General features: G+C 42.8%; 1 protein-coding gene across 2 annotated transcripts; it reads left to right on the top strand.

The window, feature by feature from the left end:
* Positions 1-1,483: 1,483 nt before the first annotated feature.
* On the top strand, positions 1,484-23,152 carry LOC109909973 (TLC domain-containing protein 4-B). 2 transcript variants are annotated; one of them, XM_020509086.2, is made up of 7 exons: positions 1,484-1,995; positions 15,593-15,762; positions 16,618-16,707; positions 16,809-16,867; positions 17,102-17,196; positions 20,688-20,761; positions 21,940-23,152. In XM_020509086.2, exons 2-7 carry the CDS (start codon positions 15,608-15,610, stop codon positions 22,253-22,255), a joined length of 789 nt encoding a protein of 262 aa, XP_020364675.1. In that variant the 5' UTR covers positions 1,484-1,995; positions 15,593-15,607; the 3' UTR covers positions 22,256-23,152. The 2 variants fall into 2 exon arrangements, with proteins under 2 accessions (XP_020364675.1, XP_020364674.1); XM_020509085.2 differs by lacking the exon at positions 1,484-1,995 and adding an exon at positions 15,264-15,382 and having other exon boundaries at positions 21,940-22,857.
* Positions 23,153-23,438: the final 286 nt, after the last annotated feature.

The following is a 23,438-nucleotide window of genomic DNA, read 5'->3' as shown; positions in this document are numbered from 1 at the left end:
ACTTTCTTTAAATTGGTGCATATATCTCATTATTGAAACCCTTTTTTAAATATTCGATTAAGGTTTTTGACGTTAATCGCCTGTAATCAATGGAGAGAGATGCTTTGCTATACTAGCCTCGTTTCACGAATAGCCAGAGCCTGGGTTTAAACAAACATCTTCTCTTTTCAGGAAGAGAAAAGCTCAATTATTAGGGGCAGAATAGCAAAGTCCATAAAGTCAGAATGTCATAGAGAGGAATCAATATATCCCCATATGCATCGGAGTCACGTTTTTCCCAGGCATAGCTTGTTGTTACCATAAGGCATCACCGAGTTAAGCATTGTTATAGAACGCTTGATATATTTTGGATACGTTTAATTTATTTAAAGCAAACAATAGATATCCGTTTTTTCCATTTTCTTTAACAAGGGTATGTGTTGCCCTCACTCAATTCGAGCCCTGGTTTTAACCAGACACACCAAACCCTTTCCAGACACGGAGGTATTTATTTTATTTCAGTGCATGCGACAATATTGGAGTATTTGGCTATTCCAAAATCAATGACTAGCATAATTGTGCCTGTCAAACAGGTAGGCTTAAAACTTATTTTTGGGAATAGGAAGAAATAGCCTCAAATTATATGTCATTCTATGATTATGCCCATAGAAAATGTTGGTGCGTGCGTGTACATCTGCATATGAGTTACAATGTTACAATCACTATGCAGCCAACTGCCTATAGTAGGAAACCGAGTTTCTTATTAAACAATTTGCCACCTGTTATCACACATGGCACAATCCCATAATTGTTACAATCAATAAAAATAACATATTTAACATATATTTGTATATTCCCGTAGAACTGTAAAAAACTAAAAACATATTTTGAGCTTTAGAAAGAAGTGCTTTCATAAATGCATGGCGGGCCTCATTTCGCTGGAGAAGTGTCAAATAAGCTCTATGTCAATGATCCAGCCTTAACGAATTTCGTTTATTTACATATCGAATTTGATTGCCCAACATCAGTTTCAGCATTTATTTATTTTGCCTCCAAAAAGTGGCCTCTTTCCTCTTCTGTTTTTTTCTCCCAAAGTTACCGAGATGTCACGTGTTCCTACTTATAGCAATACACTTGTAACAACTTAAGTATTACGAAACTTATGTTCGATCAATTAAACCTCACGTAGCAAATAAGCCATTATTTTTTGTTGACCAAATTCGACGCTCTCATTGGACATCCATGCAAAAACTCCTTGCTTGGTAGGCGAAACAACGAACAAACGCCACCTGCTGGAAGGAGACCCATTTTCCGCCAAGTTGGGCCTCTCTCTTCCTCTTCCTCTCCTGGTGATAAGAACAGTCGTTCGCGAAATGCAGCCCATGGAACGATTCGATCTAGAGTTTGAGTTTGTTAAGCAGAGGCTGTGTACGTTTTAGTTTTTAGAAAGCTTTGTCCATCACAATATTCAATAATAAATTAATTGCAGTCATTCTTGCACCATGCGATCAATTGTCAATTCTAAACATGTATTTTTTACTCTCTAACTCATAGTCTATTTTTTTGCGCGCATATGACAGACAAGTGGTGGTCTTAGCACGTTTCTGCAATCGAACGACTAAAATGATCCAGTCACGTAGAAAAACGAATCATGACTCTCGAGTCAGTAAAAAGAATCGTTAAAAAAGAACGAATCATTCGCGAACTGCACATCACTACCCTATAGTAACCTCGCCCGTCACTTCCATAAACGACCATCAGTTATGCAGTTAGGCTACTCTGCTGCATCCCACACCGCTGTCAATATGCGTGTTTTGTGGGGTGGATTTATAATCTATTTCATTGCCATTTAGAACAATGGTCCGGCATCCTTTTGCTAGGTAGAAGCAAGCTAGTAGGCTATGAGTCAGAGAGCTATCCGTTTGAACAAAATGATTAAACATGGCATTCGACAGAATTTGCTATGCCTTAGCACCATCACAAACCAGTTGAGTGCTGAACATATTTGAATGAGAGGTAAGTCTCGAGGATTTGTGTCAATTTAGGCTATGTGCGTTTATAATTTAAGCATAGACTATATATATATATTATATTAGTTATTCTTTGACATTTAAAGGGAATGCTGCGGTTCGGCCAATGCGGCGTGAACTGGCCCATTCATGTTGTTGTTGGTTACATTGTTTGACATTAACATTATATTGTATCGATTGACTGCATGATCTTTGATTGTAATGCATCTGCCGTGTAATTTCAATATTACACGTTACGTCACAGCAGATGCTGCGATTAATAGCCTACATTTTGTTGGGTGATGATTTGCAAGTAAAGACCATGACATCCAACGTATCGCCACATTTAGCAACATGGTAGAAAACAATCTGATTTAATATGCCCGACGCAAAATAGGTTTATCTAGAAAATAATGCAAAATAAGTCATAGTTTAATACATTTGCACCAATTGGCCAAAATATTGTGGATGTGTTTTTATGTTTTGTGAACAAGAACCCCCCCCCCCCCAAAAAAAAAAAAATTGCTACCATGTGTTGTCTCATTGCTGAAAATGTTAACGTTTCCCTCATGACTGCCATGCACCCTCAAACCCCCATTACTTCTTCGTGTGGCCACTCCCATGACTTATTTGAAAATACTTGTAAAAGTAATTTACATGTGCTTGAGGCAGTTTGTTTTAGTTTCCTCTACCTTGTTGAGGCAACCGCATGACCCTGGATGTATCTTGACCTAGGCCTATTCCAACCTATTCCAACAACTGTCATCAGCAGCATTGACACACTGAGTGGTAGTTATTTATTTAGATTTCATAGTGAGGCAAAAACTGTTGCTGAATTGCGCTATGGACACCATTATGCGTCAGCTGTCTCTATATGTTGACATTTGACCTCCGACATCTATCTGCCCTAGGAAGCACTGTGTGTGTCTCTGTGTCAAACCAAATCATATAACTGCCCCTGCATGTGTTTCATGTGCTGCATCCAGTGGTGTAAAGTAAATAAGTCAAATACTTTGAAGTAGGCTACTAAAGTAGTTTTCTTGGGTATCTTTACTTTACTATTTATATTTGACAACTTTTACTCCACAACATTCCTAAATAAAATATGTACTTTTTACTCCCAAACATTTTCCCTGACACCCAAAAGTAATCGATTGTATACAAGTTAAATCATTTATATAATCATTTATTTAAACCCACTCCCCCCATTGGTGTAATGTTAGCTAGAAACCGCAAGTGTCTGTCCAGTTAATGAAAAGGCACCCGCAAAAGAAAGTTCTAGGAACTTGCATTTGCGTTGTGCATGATCACGAGCAAGGTCATTGTAGCCTATCATTTCTCTTCCCCTGTGAGAACCATGAGCACGGGCTGACTTGGATTTGCTGTGCCGCAGCCTGCCAGCAGCATACCTACTAAAGGCTGCACCATGTCCATACATGTAGAAAAAACAAAGACGTACACTGCTCAAAAAAATTAAGGGAACACTAAAATAACACATCCTAGATCTAAATTAATTAAATATTCTTATTAAATACTTTTTTCTTTACATAGTTGAATGTGCTGACAACAAAATCACACAAATTATCAATTGAAATCAAATTTATCAACCGATGGAGGTCTGGATTTGGAGTCACACTCAAAATTAAAGTGGAAAACCACACTACAGGCTGATTCAACTTTGATGTAATGTCCTTAAAACAAGTCAAAATGAGGCTCAGTAGTATGTGTGGCCTCCACGTGCCTGTATGACCTCCCTACAATTCCTGGGCATGCTCCTGATGAGGTGGCAGATGGTCTCATGAGGGATCTCCTCCCAGACCTGGACTAAAGCATCCGAAAGCCCCCCAAAGAAATGCCACCCCACACCATGACTGACCACCGCCAAACCGGTCATGCTGGAGGATGTTGCAGGCAGCAGAACGTTCTCCACGGCGTCTCCAGACTCTGTCACGTCTGTCACATGTGCTCAGTGTGAACCTGCTTTCATCTGTGAAGAGCACAGGGCGCCAGTGGTGAATTTGCCAATCTTGGTGTTCTCTGGCAAATGCCAAACGTCCTGCACGGTGTTGGGCTGTAAGCACAACCCCCACCTGTGGACGCCGGGTCCTCATACCACCCTCATGGAGTCTGTTTCTGACCGTTTGAGCAGATACATGCACATTTGTGGCCTGCTGGAGGTAATTTTGCAGGGCTCTGGCAGTGCTCCTCCTGCTCCTCCTTGCACAAAGGCGGAGGTAGCGTTCCTGCTGCTGGGTTGTTGCCCTGCTACCGCCTCCTCCACGTCTCCTGATGTACTGGCCTGTCTCCTGGTAGCGCCTCTATGCTCTGGACACTACGCTGACAGACACAGCAAACCACCTTGCCACAGCTCGCATTGATGTCCCATCCTGGATGAGCTGCACTACCTGAGCCACTTGTGTGGGTTGTAGACTCCATCTCATGCTACCACTAGAATGAAATCACCGCCCGCATTCAAAAATGACCAAAACATCAGCCAGGAAGCATAGGAACTGAGAAGTGGTCTGTGGTCACCACCTGCAGAACCACTCCTTTATTGGGGGTGTCTTGCTAATTGCCTATAATTTCCACCTGTTGTCTATTCCATTTGCACAACAGCATGTGAAATGTATTGTCAATCAGTGTTGCTTCCTAAGTGGACAGTTTGATTTCACAGAAGTGTGATTGACTTGGAGTTACATTGTGTTGTTTAAGTGTTCCCTTTAAGTGTTTTTTGAGCAGTGTATATACAGTGGGGCAAAAAAGTATTTAGTCAGCCACCAATTGTGCAAGTTCTCCCACTTAAAAAGATGAGAGAGGCCTGTAATTTTCATCATAGGTACACTTCAACTATGACAGACAAAATGAGAAGGAAAAAAAAATCCAGAAAATCACATTGTAGGATTTTTTATGAATTTATTTGCAAATTATGGTGGAAAATACATATTTGGTCAATAACAAAAGTTTATATCAATACTTTGTTATATACCCTTTGTTGGCAATGACAGAGGTCAAACGTTTTCTGTAAGTCTTCACAAGGTTTTCACACACTGTTGCTGGTATTTTGGCCCATTCCTCCATGCAGATCTCTTCTAGAGCAGTGATGTTTTGGGGCTGTTGCTGGGCAACACAGACTTTCAACTCCCTGCAAAGATTTTCTATGGGGTTGAGATCTGGAGACTGGCTAGGCCACTCCAGTATCTTGAAATGCTTCTTACGAAGCCACTCCTTCATTGCCCGGGTGGTGTGTTTGGGATCATTGTCATGCTGAAAGACCCAGCCACGTTTCATCTTCAATGCCCTTGCTGATGGAAGGAGGTTTTCACTCAAAATCTCACGATACATGGCCCCAATCATTCTTTCCTTTACACTGATCAGTCGTCCTGGTCCCTTTGCAGAAAAACAGCCCCAAAGCATGATGTTTCCACCCCCATGCTTCACAGTAGGTATGGTGTTCTTTGGATGCAACTCAGCATTCTTTGTCCTCCAAACACGACGAGTTGATTTTTTACCAAAAAGTTATTTTTTGGTTTCATCTGACCATATGACATTCTCCCAATCTTCTTCTGGATCATCCAAATGCTCCCTAGCAAACTTCAGACGGGCCTGGACATGTACTGGCTTAAGCAGGGGGACACGTCTGGCACTGCAGGATTTGAGTACCTGGCGGCGTAGTGTGTTACTAATGGTAGGCTTTGTTACTTTGGTTCCAGCTCTCTGCAGGTCATTCACTAGGTGTGGTTCTGGGATTTTTGCTCAACGTTCTTGTGATAATTTTGACCCCACGGGGTGAGATCTTGCGTGGAGCCCCAGATCGAGGGAGATTATCAGTGGTCTTGTATGTCTTCCATTTCCTAATAATTGCTCCCGCAGTTGATTTCTTCAAACCAAGCTGCTTACCTATTGCAGATTCAGTCTTCCCAGCCTGGTGCAGGTTTACAATTTTGTTTCTGGTGTCCTTTGACAACTCTTTGATCTTGGCCATAGTGGAGTTTGGAGTGTGACTGTTTGAGGTTGGTAACGAGTGGAGGACAGAGGAACCTCTTAAAGAAGAAGTTACAGGTCTGTGAGAGCCAGAAGTCTTGCTTGTTTGTAGGTAACCAAATACTTATTTTCCACCATAATTTGCTAATAAATTCATAAAAAATACTACAATGTGATTTTCTGGTTTTTATTTCTTCTCATTTTGTCTGTCATAGTTGAAGTGTACCTATGATGAAAATTACAGGCCCCTCATATTTTTAAGTGGGAGAACTTGCACAATTGGTGGCTGACTAAATACTTTTTTGCCCCACTGTAAACCCTAGATTGCCAATGCTATGTATTGGCCAGTGGGAGGCTTTGAAGCCACCGGTCGGCCATATTGGCACTCCCCAGAAGGAGCAGTTTTCCATAGGAATGACTGTAATTCTACAGTATTTCAATGAAGTGTTTAAACAACAAAATTACATGTATGAGCCTTAGGATCTCATCACGGTATCTCTGCATTCAAATTGCATTCGATAAAATGCATTTGTGTTCGTTGTCCGTAGCTTATGCCAGCACAAACCATAACGCCACCATAGGGCACTCTGTTCACAACATTGACATCAGCAGACTGCTCACCCACACAAGGCTATACACGCTGTCTTCCATCTGCCCTGTACAGTTGAAATTTGGATTAATCCTTGAAGAGCACACTTCTCTAGCGTGCCAGCGGAGGTGAGCATTTGTCCACTGAAGTCGATTACTAAGCCTAACTACAGTCAGGTCAAGACCCTGGTGAGGACAACGAGAATCTTCCCTGAGACATTTCTGACAGTTTGTGCAGAAATCCTTCAGTTGTGCAAACCCACAGTCTCATCAGCTGTCTAGATGGCTGGTCTCCGATGATCCCACAGGGGAAGAAGCTGGATGTGGAGGTTCTAGGCTGGCGTGGTCACACGTGGTCTGCGGTTGTGAGGCCATTTGGACATACTGCCAAATTCTCTAAAACGACATGGTTTATAGTAGAGAAACTAACATTAAATTCTCTGGCAACAGCTCTGGTAGACATTCCTGCAGTCAGCATGCCAATTGCACGCTCCCTCAACTTGAGACGTGTGGCATTGTTTGTCTGACACAACTGCATTTTATTGTCCCCAGCACAAGGTGCACCTGTGCAATGAACCTGCTTTTAATCAGTTTCTTGATATGCCACGTGTTTTAGGTGGATGGATTATCTTGGCAAAGGAGAAATGCTCACTAACAGAGATATAAATAAATGTGTGCACAAAATTTTACAGAAATAAACTTTTTATGCGTATGGACATTTCTGGGATCTTTTATTTTTTAATATTTTTTGGTCGAGTGGTTAGGCCTCCTCACTATGGTAATAACATATAATATAGCACTGGAGTCTTCTAAAATGGAACCCAGGCCAGAGAGAGAAGTAGAGGATGGAGTGTTTTTCAGGAAGATAAGGTATATGTCTAGCCTAGCTCTTTCAGAGATGTACATCTTTGGAGTTCGACAGGTTGACTTATCCAAAAGCCAATCAAATCAGCCCTTTATGCAAATTATTCAAGTGTGACAGACAGGAAAAGAGTGCAGAGGGAGCCATGACTCCCACACCAACTGCAGTAGCCTGCTGTGGTTGACATGCACTTGTTAACATCAGCCATGACACTGCTTTGTTGGCTGGGACCTTTGTTGTGTTTGAGGGAGCTGGAATTGGAGAAAATCTAGGTGCACTGACTGACTAGGTATATTTGTGAAACTTTGTGTAGGCCCATCCCAAAGTATCACATTTAACAATTCCGTCATCCTTGTTTTGTATAAAGAGTAGTCCTCCGGTGGTGCGTGTATGCATAGGTTATACAAGTAGGTCTAAGTGTAGCAATAGGATAGCCATGTTTTACAGATTCAAAAGTGGAGCATGCCTCTGTTTTTGTTGACATTTTCTCAGTACTAGGCCCACATTGAACCATTTCCATTCCAAGAAGGGTCCAAGTGTTCATAGCCTATATGATATGAATACACACACACACACCACTACTAGGGCTCCTTAGTGGCGCAGTGGTCTAAGGCACTGCATCTCAGTGCTTGGGGCGTCACTACAGACACCCTGGTTTGATTCCAGGCTGTATCACAACTGGCCGTGATTGGGCGGCGCACAATTGGCCCAGCGTCATCCGGGTTTGGTCGGTGTAGGCCGTCATTGTCAATAAGAATTTGTTCTTAACTGACGTGCTTAGTTAAATAAAGGTTCAATTAAAAATAATAATTGACTAATGCTCTTGATTGTAAACCACACTAATTGAACTGGCTCACTGGGAAGGTATCAGGAGATGTCCTGTGTTTGCTTTGCTTTCTGCAGTGCTGATGAGTGTATCTCTGAGTGGCAGGATCGGGCTGGTTTACTGCCACACACCACTGTTGAGGCAGAGACGGGCTGTCTCCTGGGTCATAGCCCCAACCAACGTTCTGCTCTACTGCTGCTGGGATCTGAGCCCTTACGGTCATGGATTCACAGTGTACTAGCCCATTATCCTATCGACTGGTATAGGCAATAATAATAATGAAGTACATACAGTTGACATCGGAAGTCTACATACACTTAGGTTGGAGTCATTAAAACTCGTTTTTCAACCACTCCACACATTTCTTGTTAACAAACTATAGTTTTGGCAAGTCGGTTTGGACATTTTTCCAACAATTGTTTACAGAAAGATTATTTCAGTTATAATTCACTGTATTGCAAATCCAGTGGGTCAGATGTATACATACACTAAGTTGACTGTGCCTTTAAACAGCTTGGAAAATTCCAGAAAATGATGTCATGGAGTTAGACGCTTCTGATAGGCTAATTGACATCATTTGAGTCAATTGGAGGTGTACCTGTGGATGTATTTTAAGGCCTACCTTCAAATCAGTGCCTCTTTGCTTGACATCATGGGAAATCAAAATAAATCAGCCAATACCTCAGAAAAACAATTGTAGATCTCCACAAGTCTGGTTCATCCTTGGGAGCAATTTCCAAACGCCTGAAGGTACTACGTTCATCTGTAGAAACAAAAGTACGCAAGTATAAACACCATGGGACCACGCAGCCGTCATACTGCTCAGGAAGGAGACTCATTCTGTCTCCTAGAGATGAACGTACTTTGGGAAAGGTGTAAATCAATCCCAGAACAACAGCAAATGACCTTGTGAAGATGCTAAAGGAAACAGGTACTAAAGTATCTATATCCACAGTAAAACGAGTCCTTTATTGACATAACCTGAAAGGCCGCTCAGCAAGGAAGAAGCCACTGCTCCAAAACCGCCATAAAAAAGCCAGACTACGGTTTGCAACTGCACATGGGGGCAAAGATTGTACTTTTTGGAGAAATGTCCTCTGGTCTGATGAAACAAAAATATAATTGTTTGGCCATAATGACTATCGTTATGTTTGAAGGAAAAAGGGGGAGGCTTGCAAGCCGAAGAACACCATCCCATCCGTTTAGCACGGGGGTGGCAGCATCATGTTGTGGGGGTGCTATGCTACAGAAGGGACTGGTGCTCTTCACAATATAAATGACATCATGAGGGACGTAAATTATGTGGATATATATTGAAGCAACATCTCAAGACATCAGTCAGGAAGTTAAAGCTTGGTCGCAAATGGGTCTTCCAAATGGACAATGACCCCAAGCATACTTCCAAAGTTGTGGCAAAATGGCTTAAGGACAACAAAGTCAAGGTATTGGAGTGGCCATCACAAAGCCCTGACCTTAATCCCATAGAAAATGTGTGGGCAGAACTGAAAAGAGTGTGTGAGCGAGGAGGCCTACAGACCTGACTCCGTTACACCTGCTCTGTAAGGAGGAATGGGCCAAAATTCACCCAACTTATTGTGGGAAGCTTGTGGAAGGCTACCTGAAGCGTTTGACCCAAGTTAAACAATTTAAAGGCAATGCTACACTCAATTAGTATTTGGTATGTAAACTTCTGACCCACATGAAAGAAATGAAAGAAAAGCTGAAATAAATAATTCTCTCTACTATTATTCTGACATTTCACATTCTTAAAATAAAGTGGTGATCCTAACTGACCTAAGACAGGGAATTGTTACTAGGATTAAATGTCAGGAATTGTGATACTGAGTTTAAATGTATTTGGCTAAGGTGTATGTAAACTTCCGACTTCAACTGTAACTGTCATATGTATACAGTAGAATCATCTGGAGATCAAAACTAACATGCTGTGTTGCTGAGTAGAAAATGTAGGCCTAATTTTAGTAGCTGCATTTTACTGCATGAAAGGTATTGTCTGCATACATTGATATTCATAATGTAGCAATATGGTACAGAATGAAATAAGAGCCAGAACATCAGGACGTTCAAGGGTGTCCAATCACAGCAGCATGACAATCTCCACAGCGCACTGTGTGTGTGTAATGGCTTCTGCTGGTCTGAGCTGGTGCTTGGTTGGCTGGTGATGTTTGAGCCAAAGGCTTATCTGTATGGATCAGTGCTTTCTCTACTCTGCACGGGTCAGAAAGGAAGATTCTACAGCAGAATGAGTCCATCTCTCTACTGTATGGGGACTAATATGAAAGTTGGTGGTTCCTTTTAACATGAGACTTCAATATTCCAAGGTAAGAGGTTTTAGGTTGTAGTTAATATAGTATTTATAGGACTATTTCTCTCTATACCATTTGTATTTCATATACCTTTGACTATTGGATGTTCTTACATTCACTTTAGTATTGCCAGGGTAACAGTATAGCTTCCATCCCTCTCCTTGCCCCTACCTGGGCTCGAACCAGGAACACATCGACAAGAGCCACACTCGAAGCAGCGTTAACCATCGCTCCACAAAAGCCGCGGCCCTTGCAGAGCAAGGGGAATAACTACTCCAAGTCTCAGAGCGAGTGACGTTTGAAACGCTATTAGCGCGCACCCCGCTAACTAGCTAGCCATTTCACATCTGTTACACCAGCCATTAGGCTGATAGGCTTGAAGTCATAAACAGCGCTGTGCTTGCGAAGAGCTGCTGGCAAAACGCACAAAAGTGCTGTGTGAATGAATGCTTACGAGCCTGCTGCTGCCTACCATCGCTCAGTCAGACTGCTCTATCAAATCATAGACTTAATTATAACATAACACACAGAAGTACGATCCTTTGGTCATTAATATGGTCGAATCTGGAAGCTATCATTTCGAAAACAAAACGTTTATTATTTCAGTGAAATACGGCACCGTTCGGTATTTTATGTAAAGGGTGGCATCCCTAAGTCTAAATATTCTTGTTACATTGCACACCCTTCAATGTTATGTCATAATTACGTAAAATTCTGGCAAATTAATGAGCCAGGCTGCCCAAACTGTTGCATATACCCTGACTCAAGAGAATTGACACAATTTCACCTGGTTAATATTGCCTGCTAACCTGGATTTCATTTAGCTAAATATGCAGGTTTAAAAATATATACTTCTGTGTATTGAGTTTAAAAAAGGCATTGGTGTTTATGGTTAGGTACATTCGTCCAACGATTGTGCTTTTTTCGCAAATGCACTTTTGTTAAATCATCCCCCAGCGTTGCATCGATTATATGCAACGCAGGACACGCTAGATAAACTAGTAATATCATCAACCATGTGTAGTTATAACTAGTGATTATGATTGATTGATTGTTTTTTATAAGATAAGGTTAATGCTAGCTAGCAACTTACCTTGGCTTCTACTGCATTCGCGTAACAGGCAGTCTCCTTGTGGAGTGCAATGAGCAGGTGGTTAGAGCGTTGGACTAGTTAACCGTAAATGTTGCAAGATTGGGTCCCCCCAGCTGACAGGGTGAAAATCTGTCGTTCTGCCCCTGAACAAGGCAGTTAACCCACCGTTAGGCTGTCATTAAAAATAAGAATGTGTTCTTAACTAACTTGCCTAGTTAAATAAAGGTATTAAAAAAATAGGCAGAATCAGCGCCCAAAAATACCCATTTCCGATTGTTATGAAAACTTGAAATCGGCCCTAATTAATCGGCCATTCCGATTTAATCGGTCGACCTCTACTTGAGACAATTGAAACATGGATTGTGTATGTGTGCCATATTAGAGGGTGAATGAGCAAGACAAAATATTTAAGTGCCTTTGAACGAGGTATGGTAGTAGGTGCCATGCGCACTGGTTTGAGTGTGTCAAATCAAATTTTATTTGTCACATACACATGGTTAGCAGATGTTAATGCGAGTGTAGCGAAATGCTTGTGCTTCTAGTTCCGACAATGCAGTAATAACCAACAAGTAATCTAGCTAACAATTCCAAAACTACTACCTTATAGACACAAGTGTAAGGGGATAAAGAATATGTACATAAAGATATATGAATGAGTGATGGTACAGAGCGGCATAGGCAAGATACAGTAGATGGTATCGAGTACAGTATATACATATGAGATGAGTATGTAAACAAAGTGGCATAGTTAAAGTGGCTAGTGATACATGTATTACATAAAGATGCAGTAGATGATATAGAGTACAGTATATACGTATACATATGAGATGAATGATGTAGGGTATGTAAACATTATATTAGGTAGCATTGTTTAAAGTGGCTAGTGATATATTTTACATCCTTTCCCATCAATTCCCATTATTAAAGTGGCTGGAGTTGAGTCAGTGTGTTGGCAGCAGCCACTCAATGTTAGTGGTGGCTGTTTAACAGTCTGATCGCCTTGAGATAGAAGCTGTTTTTCAGTCTCTTGGTCCCAGCTTTGATGCACCTGTACTGACCTCGCCTTCTGGATGATAGCGGGGTGAACAGGCAGTGGCTTGGGTGTTTGTTGTCCTTGATGATCTTTATGGCCTTCCTGTGACATCGGGTGGTGTAGGTGTCCTGGAGGGCAGGTAGTTTGCCCCCGGTGATGCGTTGTGCAGACCTCACTACCCTCTGGAGAGCCTTACGGTTGTGGGCGGAGCAGTTGCCGTACCAGGCGGTGATACAGCCCGACAGGATGCTCTCGATTGTGCATCTGTAGAAGTTTGCGAGTGCTTTTGGTGACAAGCCTAATTTCTTCAGCGTCCTGAGGTTGAAGAGGCGCTGCTGCGCCTTCTTCACGATGCTGTCTGTGTGGGTGGACCATTTCAGTTTGTCTGTGATGTGTACGCCGAGGAACTTACAACTTACTACCCTCCCCACTACTGTTCCTTCGATGTGGAGAGGGGGGTGTTCCCTCTGCTGTTTCCACTAATCATCTCCTTAGTTTTGTTGACGTTGAGTGTGAGGTTATTTTCCTGACACTACACTCCGAGGGCCCTCACCTCCTCCCTGTAGGCCGTCTCGTCGTTGTTGGTAATCAAGCCTACCACTGTTGTGTCGTCCGCAAACTTGATGATTGAGTTGGAGGCGTGCGTGGCCACGCAGTCGTGGGTGAACAGGGAGTACAGGAGAGGGCTCAGAACGCACCCTTTTGGGGCCCCAGTGTTGAGGATCAGCGGGGTGGAGATGTTGTTGCCTACCCTCACCACCTGGGGGCGGCCCGTCAGGAAGTCCAGTACCCAGTTGCACAGGGCGGGGTCGAGACCCAGGGTCTCGAGCTTGATGACGAGCTTGGAGGGCACTATGCTGTTAGATGCCGAGCTGTAGTCGATGAACAGCATTCTCACAGAGGTATTCCTCTTGTCCAGATGGGTTAGGGCAGTGTGGTTGAGATTGCATCGTCTGTGGACCTATTTGGGCGGTAAGCAAATTGGAGTGGGTCTAGGGTGTCAGGTAGGGTGGAGGTGATATGGTCCTTGACTAGTCTCTCAAAGCACTTCATGATGACGGAAGTGAGTGCTACGGGGCGGTAGTCGTTTAGCTCAGTTACCTTAGCTTTCTTGGGAACAGGAACAATGGTGGCCCTCGAAGCATGTGGGAACAGCCAGCTGGTTCCCACATGCTCTGAGGGCGCGGCTGGGGATGCCGTCTGGGCCTGCAGCTTTGCGAGGGTTGACACGTTTAAATGTTTTCCTCATGTCGGCAGGCAGTGAAGGAGAGTCCGCATGTTTTGGTTGCGGGCCGTGTCAGTGGCACTGTATTGTCCTCAAAGCGAGCAAAAAAGTTATTTAGTTTGCCTGGGAGCAAGACATCCTGGTCCGTGACGGGGCTGGTTTTCTTTTTGTAATCCATGATTGACTGTAGACCCTGCCACATACCTCTTGTGTCTGAGCCGTTGAATTGAGATTCTACTTTGTCTCTATACTGACGCTTAGCTTGTTTGATTGCCTTGCGGAGGGAATAGCTACACTGTTTGTATTCGGTCATGTTTCCGGTCACCTTGCCCTGATTAAAAGCAGTGGTTCGCGCTTTCAGTTTCACGCGAATGCTGCCATCAATCCACGGTTTCTGGTTTGGGAATGTTTTAATCGTTGCTATGGGAACGACATCTTCAACGCACATTCTAATGATCTCGCTCACCGAATCAGCGTATTCGTCAATGTTGTTGTTTGATGCAATACGAAACATATCCCAGTCCACGTGATGGAAGCAGGAAATGCAACACTGTTTTTTTCACACTCAACTTTTTCCCGTGTGTATCGAGTGGTCCTCTGCCCAAAGGACAACTAGCCAACTTGACACAACTGTGGGAAGCATTGGAGTCAACATGGGTCAACATCCCTGTGGAGCTCTTTCAGCAGTTTGTATAGTCCATGCCCAGGCAAATTGAGGCTGTTCTGGGTGTAAAAGGGGGTGCAACTCAATATTAGGATGGTGTTCCTAATGTTTGGTATACACAGTGTATGCATGCCTTTGAACGAGGTATGGGGTGGCAGGTAGCCTAGTGGTTAGAACGTTGGACCAGTAAACGAAAGTTTGCTAGATCGAATCCCCGAACTGACAAGGTAACGGTAAAGATCTATTGTCCTGCTCCTGAACAAGGCAGTTAACCCACTGTTTCTAGGCTGTCATTGTAAATAAGGATTTGTCATTAGCTTAACTTGCCTAGTTAAATAAATGCCTTCACTTTTAATATTTAACCTACTCTGTGTTATAGTCTACTGTCAGTCCATATTTACTTACTACCCATATTGATCTACTACAGCGTCTCTGGAACAATTCCTGGGGGACATTCTAGGTAAATTATTTAGTTTATGCTTTGCCTGTACCCTGTCCCTGGCCATAACGTATGTCAGTATAGCCACAAACCTTATATTCTCCACACACTGTTGGTGTCAGTATGTCTCTTTGGGCCAGTATGTCGGTTCATTAGCCTAAAGCACCCGTCTTCTCCACTCCCTTAGTTTAGCCAAGCCAAACGTGAGTTCTGTTAAACATTGACTGACTTTGGATTTCACTGACTGACACACATTGAACACCATCACACTGAGACAGTCACACCACAGTCATGCCATGGTGCAATTCAAACGGATAAACACAGGCTGAAGAAAATAACTTTTCTAGGATAAATAGTAGGTGAGTGAAGATCAACTCAGCTTGAGGTTGGGCCTAAAACTTAGTATACTGCCTGTCTACCTAGTTGTATCCACAGTTCTTTGTTTTGCCTATATGTTTTCTCAATGCAACCTAGATGTGTTTTGTTGAATCTATCCAACTGACCGTTCACCTTTCACCCTCTTTCTCCCTTCCTCTCTCTCCTCCCACTCTCTCCCTCCCTCTCTCCAGTGGGCTTAGGCGGCCATGGACCTGTTCAGCCAGCTCATCCTTGTCATCTCGGTCACCAGTTTCCTCTCCTTCCAGTGGCTCTTCCACCGGGTCAGTCCCTGGGTCTCCACCCGTGTCAGCCCTGGCTTCTTACGCCTTGCAGACAAGCAGAAGGTGGAGTGGAACTCAAGGTATAGAACACTGGCTACAACACTTTGTGTCAACACTTTGTGTCAGCACATTAATGCATACATTTTAGTGTATGTAGAATGGAGTCATCGTCCATATTTCCATAATGGGCACACTTGGTTAATGTTTTCGAACGTATCCCACAAAATTGTGGGTCAGAATATTTACAGTAAAGTGTCGACAGTCTGCTAAGTTGTTAATTTGTCGTCCAGTTGTTTTACACAGTTCATGACTTAATGTGCCACCATATCTCACCAGATTTACTAATCAAAATATCGGACAAAAATACACTCTTATCACACCGCATGGTACACTGTGTACCATGCACAGTTATGATATAAAATCCTTATGGTGTCAGTTATTATTATTATTATTATTACAACTGTCCATAGTAGAGTGTACTGTCTACTGCAAAGCCACAGCTGTCTTGAAGATTACAGATTACCCTCAGATGACCCTGTCTGTGAAGGTTCTGTAGTGGTCTCGTCTTTCTCTGGCAGACTGGCAGGGAGATGTTGATGTGGGTCGTTACAGGAGAAACACAGACCTGGCTTACAGTAGATACAGCCTAACTGAGTCCGCCTGGGCGCCTGATTTACTTGACAACCTGTCTAACTTTCTCGACTGACTGCCTGGCTTTCTGCCTGTCTGACTGCCCGCTTCCCTGTCTGACTGCCTGATAGCCTGCCTGTCTGAGTGACCCCTGAACGGTGTTTAATCTCCTGTTCTAATTGGGCTGAATCTGTCTGCCGGTGGCCGTGCAACCAATCAATTAATTCCACCTGCACTGTGCACAGGAACGCTTAATCTGCATCACTTATTAAAGTGTTTGACCAGGGGTGTGTGTGTTCTTTTAGGACAGTGTCCACGCTTCATGCCCTTGTGGTGGGACTCTTCTGTCTCTACATCCTGCTCTTTGATGACGCCATCAATGAAGACCCCGTCTGGTGAGGACTCTGTCGCTTTGTTGAAGTGCATGATGGAACCAGTGTGTTGTGTACATACCATTTACCCATTTGTGTCTTGTCCTGTCTTTTTCTGCCAACAGGGGAGATCCCACACTTGTGAAGATAAATGTTGGCATGACAACAGGCTACCTCATATCTGGTGAGAACAAAGACACTTTAGTCTCATACCCACTTGCAAAGGTCCTCATTCACTACAGGACGTCTTGGCAATCCCTAGCCACTCTTCAGCGACATTGGCAAAATCAGTTTTGTTTTGCCCTTTTTGTCTGTACCAGAATTTGTTGTTGTTGTTGTTGCATTTCTTAACACTTTTGTTCACCTTGATGTAATATCTTCTGTTTAATATTGTGTTGTTCTTTTCGTCTGTTCCCAGATCTGCTGCTAATATTTTACTATTGGAAGGCGATAGGCGACAAGTTTTTTGTAGTGCACCACCTGGCAGCGTTATATGCTTACTACTATGTACTGGTGAGTTCCCTATTGTCCAATAGCAGAACATGCAGGCAAGATGGGAAAGAGACGACTAAAGGTGAACAGCTGTGCCATGTCATGCTGGGTGATTGTGATGACAGGGCCGGGAGATTGGGTGTAAGGAGAGCGCTAACGCGTGAACATAGTTCTGTTCCTATTAGCTCTGCTAGGACTCTGCTATTGAGAACATGTGGCGCTAGCCTGCCGGCACTATTTTCACCTTCTTCTAATGCATCTCATTAGCTAATCCTCAGCTGTTGAATATATGTGTATGGGAATCATTAGAATAGTATAGGGCCATACTGTTGGCTTGATAGTATATCATTCACCCAGGACCTGGACTCTTGTGATCTCGTAAAATGTGATAGCCTATGTGTTGGAAGTTATTGGGAATTGCTTTCGTTGGTAATGTTTTGTCTCACATTAGGGATTGTGATTGAGTGTGAAAAGGGTTGAGGTTATGATACAAGAAGTGTGCATACATTTTGGTTAGGATGATCATTGGGGATAGTTTGGATTGAAAGAATGACTGATATGTTTGTTGATTGTCGGGTATTACCATGCTTAATCGGCACTGTCTAGTCAAGGAACATGCTTGTTTGTCTGGACAGTGACAATGAACCTGGTTATAACCACTGGTTATAATGGTGAAGCAGGTTGTATGCCCAGCCATCCAGGACACTGCTGTTCACCCTTGGTCTGTAGCCATCCAGATCACCAGGTTCTGTAGCTCATAACAATGTTGGTATTTTTTGCATGGAATGCTTAATGATGGTAATGTCCGACACCCTCCTTCCCTTCTTCCTCACCTTGCCCTTAAGTCCTGCATTTATTTCACTGATCCCTCAGCCTTTTATGGAGCTGGACTGAGCTGAGCTGTGCATGCCTCCATTTGTCCGGGCATTCCCAATGTTGGTGGAGGGGTCTCCAACTACTGTATGTGCATGCCAAAACAACGGTACTGCCTCTTACTGTTTTGTGGCAGAGATGAGCTCTGCCTCCTTTCTCTCAAACTCTGGTCCTCTGCCCCACTATTTCCTAAGCTGCTTCTTCCTAGACTGTTATGGCAGAGGACCCTTGAGAATAACTGAAATGTTGATGATAATAATAACACCTTGCCATGAATGATGCTTAAATGTGTCTCGTCTATGAATGTGTCCTCACTGTAATGCTTTAGCTCTGTGAGGGCTTGCCTACTTAACTTCAAGCCTCACGTGTCTCTGTTTTAAGAGTGGCCTTGTTTCAAACCAACCCATAACCTTAAATCTTTCTACAATAATCTTAGCTGAGTTTATCCCTTAGTGTTGTATGCAAATTGTATTCATATCCAACTTGAAGGACAAAAATGTACAGTGTATGCATTGCAAAGCTACTCTGAGGTACAATGCATTTCAATGTACATTTGAGAGAAAATGTGAAAGTGTACATTTAAAAAAAAAAAAAGGCCATACTGGTGTAGGCCATACTGTCACTGGACACTCACGACTGCTTAGCACAGTCATGCTTGTTATTACTTAGCAAAATACTATACTAGTTGATGGATTTAACTTTTTTATTCTGGCTTTCTATCAAAGCTGTTAAGTCAGTATGTTGTTAATTTGGTGACAATTATTAATTGATCCAGCTGTTTTATGTAGATGTAGATTATATTAGATCATTGTAAAAACAATAAGGCTATTATACCCAGAACAAGCAAACTAATTCATAGGCTAATATTTGATTGCTGTTTGATTTCTAAAGTGCATGTTATCAATGTTGTTGCTTCTTTATGCTTCTAACTATAGTTGCACCTTTCTCTCTAATCTGTCTGTCTCATAGATAAGAGGACTCTAGTGCCCAAAAGCCAGTTTAAGAATGGGCAGCGCCAATAATGACATTCAACAATTTGAAGTAGTCAACTGGCTGGCACTTCCTATGGGTTAGGGGATCAGCCAATGAATTATACTTGTGAGCAAACATTCCATAATTGCAGGTGGCAGTAAATTGCCAACCTTGGTTTTATACCTGTTCAAACAACCCACTCCAGGTGGCAGTATGCAACCCTTTCCATTTGTTTACCAACTCATAGTAGTGGTAGAAGAGGAATGTTGACTACTTCAAAATGGAGATGGCCTCAATGGCGCTGCCCATGCTCTCACATATGCCGTAATGGGCCAGATACAACGTTGCGACCTGTAACTTTCTCTATGGTCTGTCTCTCTATCCTTTGCTAATACGGTCTCTTAAAATTAATATAGTCTCACAATTACCAGCAAAACATTCATGCAAAAACTACCCAATTCAAATTAGGTTGTGTAAAATGTAAACGCTTAAGATCAGGCCTGACTCCTCGAGACTGAATCCTTCCTGTCTTGTCTGCTGTTATTGCCTTTGTGCTACACTGAGCAGATATGACCTATCTGTCCAGTAACGGTATGGATTTACCAGTACCTAGAGGTCCTAGCATGGAGATGCTGGGAAAGTTCATATCCTCTCTGGTATAACTTGAACCATGTCCATATCTTGAGAGTAAGTATATGCCACGTATTAACTTTTGTTTCAGTCTTATAAGGTAAGTTTCCACTTTTGGTGTGTGCTATTTGGAAAATCTTGCCCTGTGTTAAGCCTGAAATACCAATAGGATATGGAAATGAGACTTGTTTTTATGACCAGATTTGTACACCACCCGGAAGAGAGCGAGCTGATACCAGCCCTTAGATCATACCAGCGCTCATGTCCGAGGATGATAATATAGGGTCGATACCTTCCTATAACAGCTTGTGATTATAAGCATCGCTCTTATATGCATGGCTAATCATTGCTCATTTGGCTAGTAGCTGAATGTCTACACGTCAAACCCTGGCTGTGCGTGCACACTATGTTGAGCTTTACTTAACACTATGCTATTAGAAATGTTGCCAACCCATTCATGTTGTGTGTGAAGGGACTGTAATTTAGCTGTTTCACCGACACCGTAATTTTACTGAGTCACTAACTTCGTGTTTTTTTTAGTCCTGGAACCTCATTGCTGTCATCGAGGCTGTCATCGTAAATATACCCTCAGTGATATGAATGAGCACTCCGTATATTGGGTTCTACTGAAGATGAAATAAGAACACAGACTACGTAAATGTGTACCCTTGAAAAGCCTCAAGACGTTAGCTGAGTCTCCTGAAAAATAGCCATGGAGCAGACCTATAATCAGAAAGTGATTTAAATGATTACATTTTAGATCCAAACCACTCCAAAATGGCTCCTTAATTAATTGAAAAGTTCAGTATGGTAAAAGTGAGATCTTAACTCGTTTCCCTCCCCCCAAAAAATGTTTTACCATTATCATGTGTTCTTTTGTTAATGATGTTGGATCCATCTTTCTGTACACACATGGTGTGAAGGCCTCCCTTTAACTATACTGATGTGATGTTTGATCAGATGAAAGCATTTTGAGTCCCTTTCTTTCCTGTTTCATTGTTTCTCTCCATTTTCCTCTTTTTACCCTGTTCTTCCAGGGACACGGAATGTTGCCTTATTTTGCTAACTTCCGTCTGCTTGCAGAGTTCTCCACGCCGTGTGTCAACCAGCGGTAGGTAGCAGATGTATATAAACGCATTGAATATGTCTATGGTAGGTACCAACCACACCAAGGCCTGAGTTTAGACAGGACAGTGACACTCATGACCAATTGGCTCAGATGCCCTGCAAAGCAGCTGCTGAAAAAATAAACCCTATTCATTTGTTAAGTAACTGTCCAGTGAAAATCTCACTTAATATTCTTCTAACTCACACCCAAATAATGTTGTTTACTCATCCTAAAACATAAACTCCACCTCAAACTTGATTCTCAAACAAATTGTTTCAATGCTTTCTTTTTCCTCATAGAGGATGATGTGAACTGGTCGATCAGCGGTCGTCTCTCGTGAATATTTTTACTGACCGCTATACGCCCACACCATTCTGTTGTTGGGGCACGTCCACACCATTCTGTTGTTTGGGGCACGCCCACACCATTCTGTCGTTTGGGGCACGCCCACACCATTCTGTCGTTTGGGGCACGCCCAAACCATTCTGTCGTTTGGGGCACGCCCAAACCATTCTGTGGTTTGGGGCACGCCCACACCATTCTGTCGTTTGGGGCACGCCCACACCATTCTGTCGTTTGGGGCACGCCCACACCATTCTGTCGTTTGGGGCACGCCCACACCATTCTGTCGTTTGGGGCACGCCCACACCATTCTGTCGTTTGGGGCACGCCCACACCATTCTGTCGTTTGGGGCACGCCCACACCATTCTGTCGTTTGGGGCACGCCCACACCATTCTGTCGTTTGGGGCACGCCCACACCATTCTGTCGTTTGGGGCACGCCCACACCATTCTGTCGTTTGGGGCACGCCCACACCATTCTGTCGTTTGGGGCACGCCCACACCATTCTGTCGTTTGGGGCACGCCCACACCATTCTGTCGTTTGGGGCACGCCCATACCATTCCAACACAGAAAAGCTGCTTTTTAACATACTTTCTCATATTTGTAAGGAAAAATTTTTTCACTCATATTGTAATTATAGGTCATATTTCATACAAATCTGGAAACACTGGACAATTACTTTCATATAATGATTTCAATATATATATGATTTTTTTGTTTTTATGTCCATCTGTGAGAGATTACCCTTTATATTGTTTGAATCCCTATAGCCCAGAGTTGTGTTAACTTCAGTTTTTCTCCTCCTCTACTTCATTGTACTGACTGTCTTTCTTCCAGCTGGTTCTTTGAAGTGTTAGGTTACTCCAAGTCCTCCAGGCCCAACATCGCTAATGGGATGGCCATGGCCGTTGTCTTCTTCCTGGTTCGCATTGCCGTCATGCCCCTCTACTACAGCCGCATGTGGTCCGTGTATGGCACCGAAGCCTTCTACCGCGTCCCGCCGGAAGGCCGCGCTGCCTGGATCATCTCCAGCATCTGTCTGGATGTCATGAACGTCATGTGGATGCACAAGATCGCCCGCGGCTGCTACAAGGTCATGCGCTCGGCCCGACGACACAAAGTGGGGACACAGGAGAACGGAAAGGCTGAATAAAAAGCAAGAGGATGGTTGATGTTATGGGTAAGGAGAGCCCATTGAACCACTGTCCCCTTTTAGTGCACAATTGGATTTGTAACTTTGTAACTGGGACTACTGTTTCAGTGTCAACTAACTTACAAAAAGCTAAGTCTTGCACCGACTGAACTTTATGGTAGTAGACGCAGGACACTGATGTGGACAAAGGGGCAATATCTTGGGCAGTGATGTGTATAACTGCCTCTTAGCAATACTTCCTGTGCATGGCAAATGTATTTTTCTGTTGCATTTTATCACAAAACAGCGTGTCTGGGATGAAGTCTGTTTTTCCCAAACGCTTCACCAAGTCAAACGTTTACTGCTTGTTCTAGACCATAGACTCAAATGTGTGAATGGTCCTGTGCTCCCCAAAACAACTTGAAGCACCTCCCTTTCATTTGGATTTTTATATAAATTTGAAGTCGGAAGTTTACATACACCTTAACCAAATACATTTCAATTCAAGTGTATATAAGTTTAGGTTTCTCACAATTCCTGACATTTAATCCTAGTAAAAAATTCCCTGTCTTAGATCAGTTAGAATCACCACTTTATTTTAAGAATGTGAAATGTCAGAATAACAGCTTTTATTTCTTTCATCACATTCCCAGTAGGTCAGAAATTTACATAGACTCAATTAGAGGTCGACCGATTTATGATTTTTCAACCTCGATACCGATACCAATTATTGGAGGACAAAGAAAGCCGATACCGATTAATCGGCCGATTTTTTTTAAATGTATTTGCAATAATGACAATTACAACAATACTGAATTAACACTTATTTTAACTTTATATAATACATCAATAAAATCAATTTAGCCTCAAATAAACAATGAAAAATGTTCAATTTGGTTTAAATAATGCAAAAACAAAGTGTTGGAGAAGAAAGTAAAAGTGCAATCTGTGCCATGTAAGAAAGCTAACGTTTAAGTTCCTTGCTCAGAACATGAGAACATATGAAAGCTGGTGGTTCCTTTTAACATGAGTCTTCAATATTCCCAGGTAAGACGTTTTAGGTTGTAGTTATTATAGGAATTACGCCAACAGCCACCCTCGAAGCAGCGTTACCCATGCAAAGCAAGGGGAACAACTACTCCAAGTCTCAGAGCGAGTGACGTTTGAAACGCTATTAGTGTGCACCCCGCTAACTAGCTAGCCA

The sequence above is a fragment of the Oncorhynchus kisutch genome, linkage group LG18, assembly GCF_002021735.2.
Source record: "Oncorhynchus kisutch isolate 150728-3 linkage group LG18, Okis_V2, whole genome shotgun sequence".
NCBI lineage: Eukaryota > Metazoa > Chordata > Actinopteri > Salmoniformes > Salmonidae > Oncorhynchus > Oncorhynchus kisutch.
The sequence above is the reverse complement of the archived record's forward strand: the minus strand, read 5'-3'. Positions and strand labels throughout refer to the sequence as shown.

What these genes read in the sequence shown, in the direction of transcription:
- LOC109909973 (XM_020509086.2), top strand. Translation starts at nt 15,608, where the DNA reads ATGGACCTGTTCAGCCAGCTCATCCTTGTCATCTCGGTCACCAGTTTC. An exon ending in AAGGTGGAGTGGAACTCAAG is followed by an intron (nt 15,763 to 16,617) that starts GTATAGAACACT and finishes GTGTTCTTTTAG; the next exon opens with GACAGTGTCCACGCTTCATG. An exon ending in ATGCTTACTACTATGTACTG is followed by an intron (nt 17,197 to 20,687) that starts GTGAGTTCCCTA and finishes CTGTTCTTCCAG; the next exon opens with GGACACGGAATGTTGCCTTA.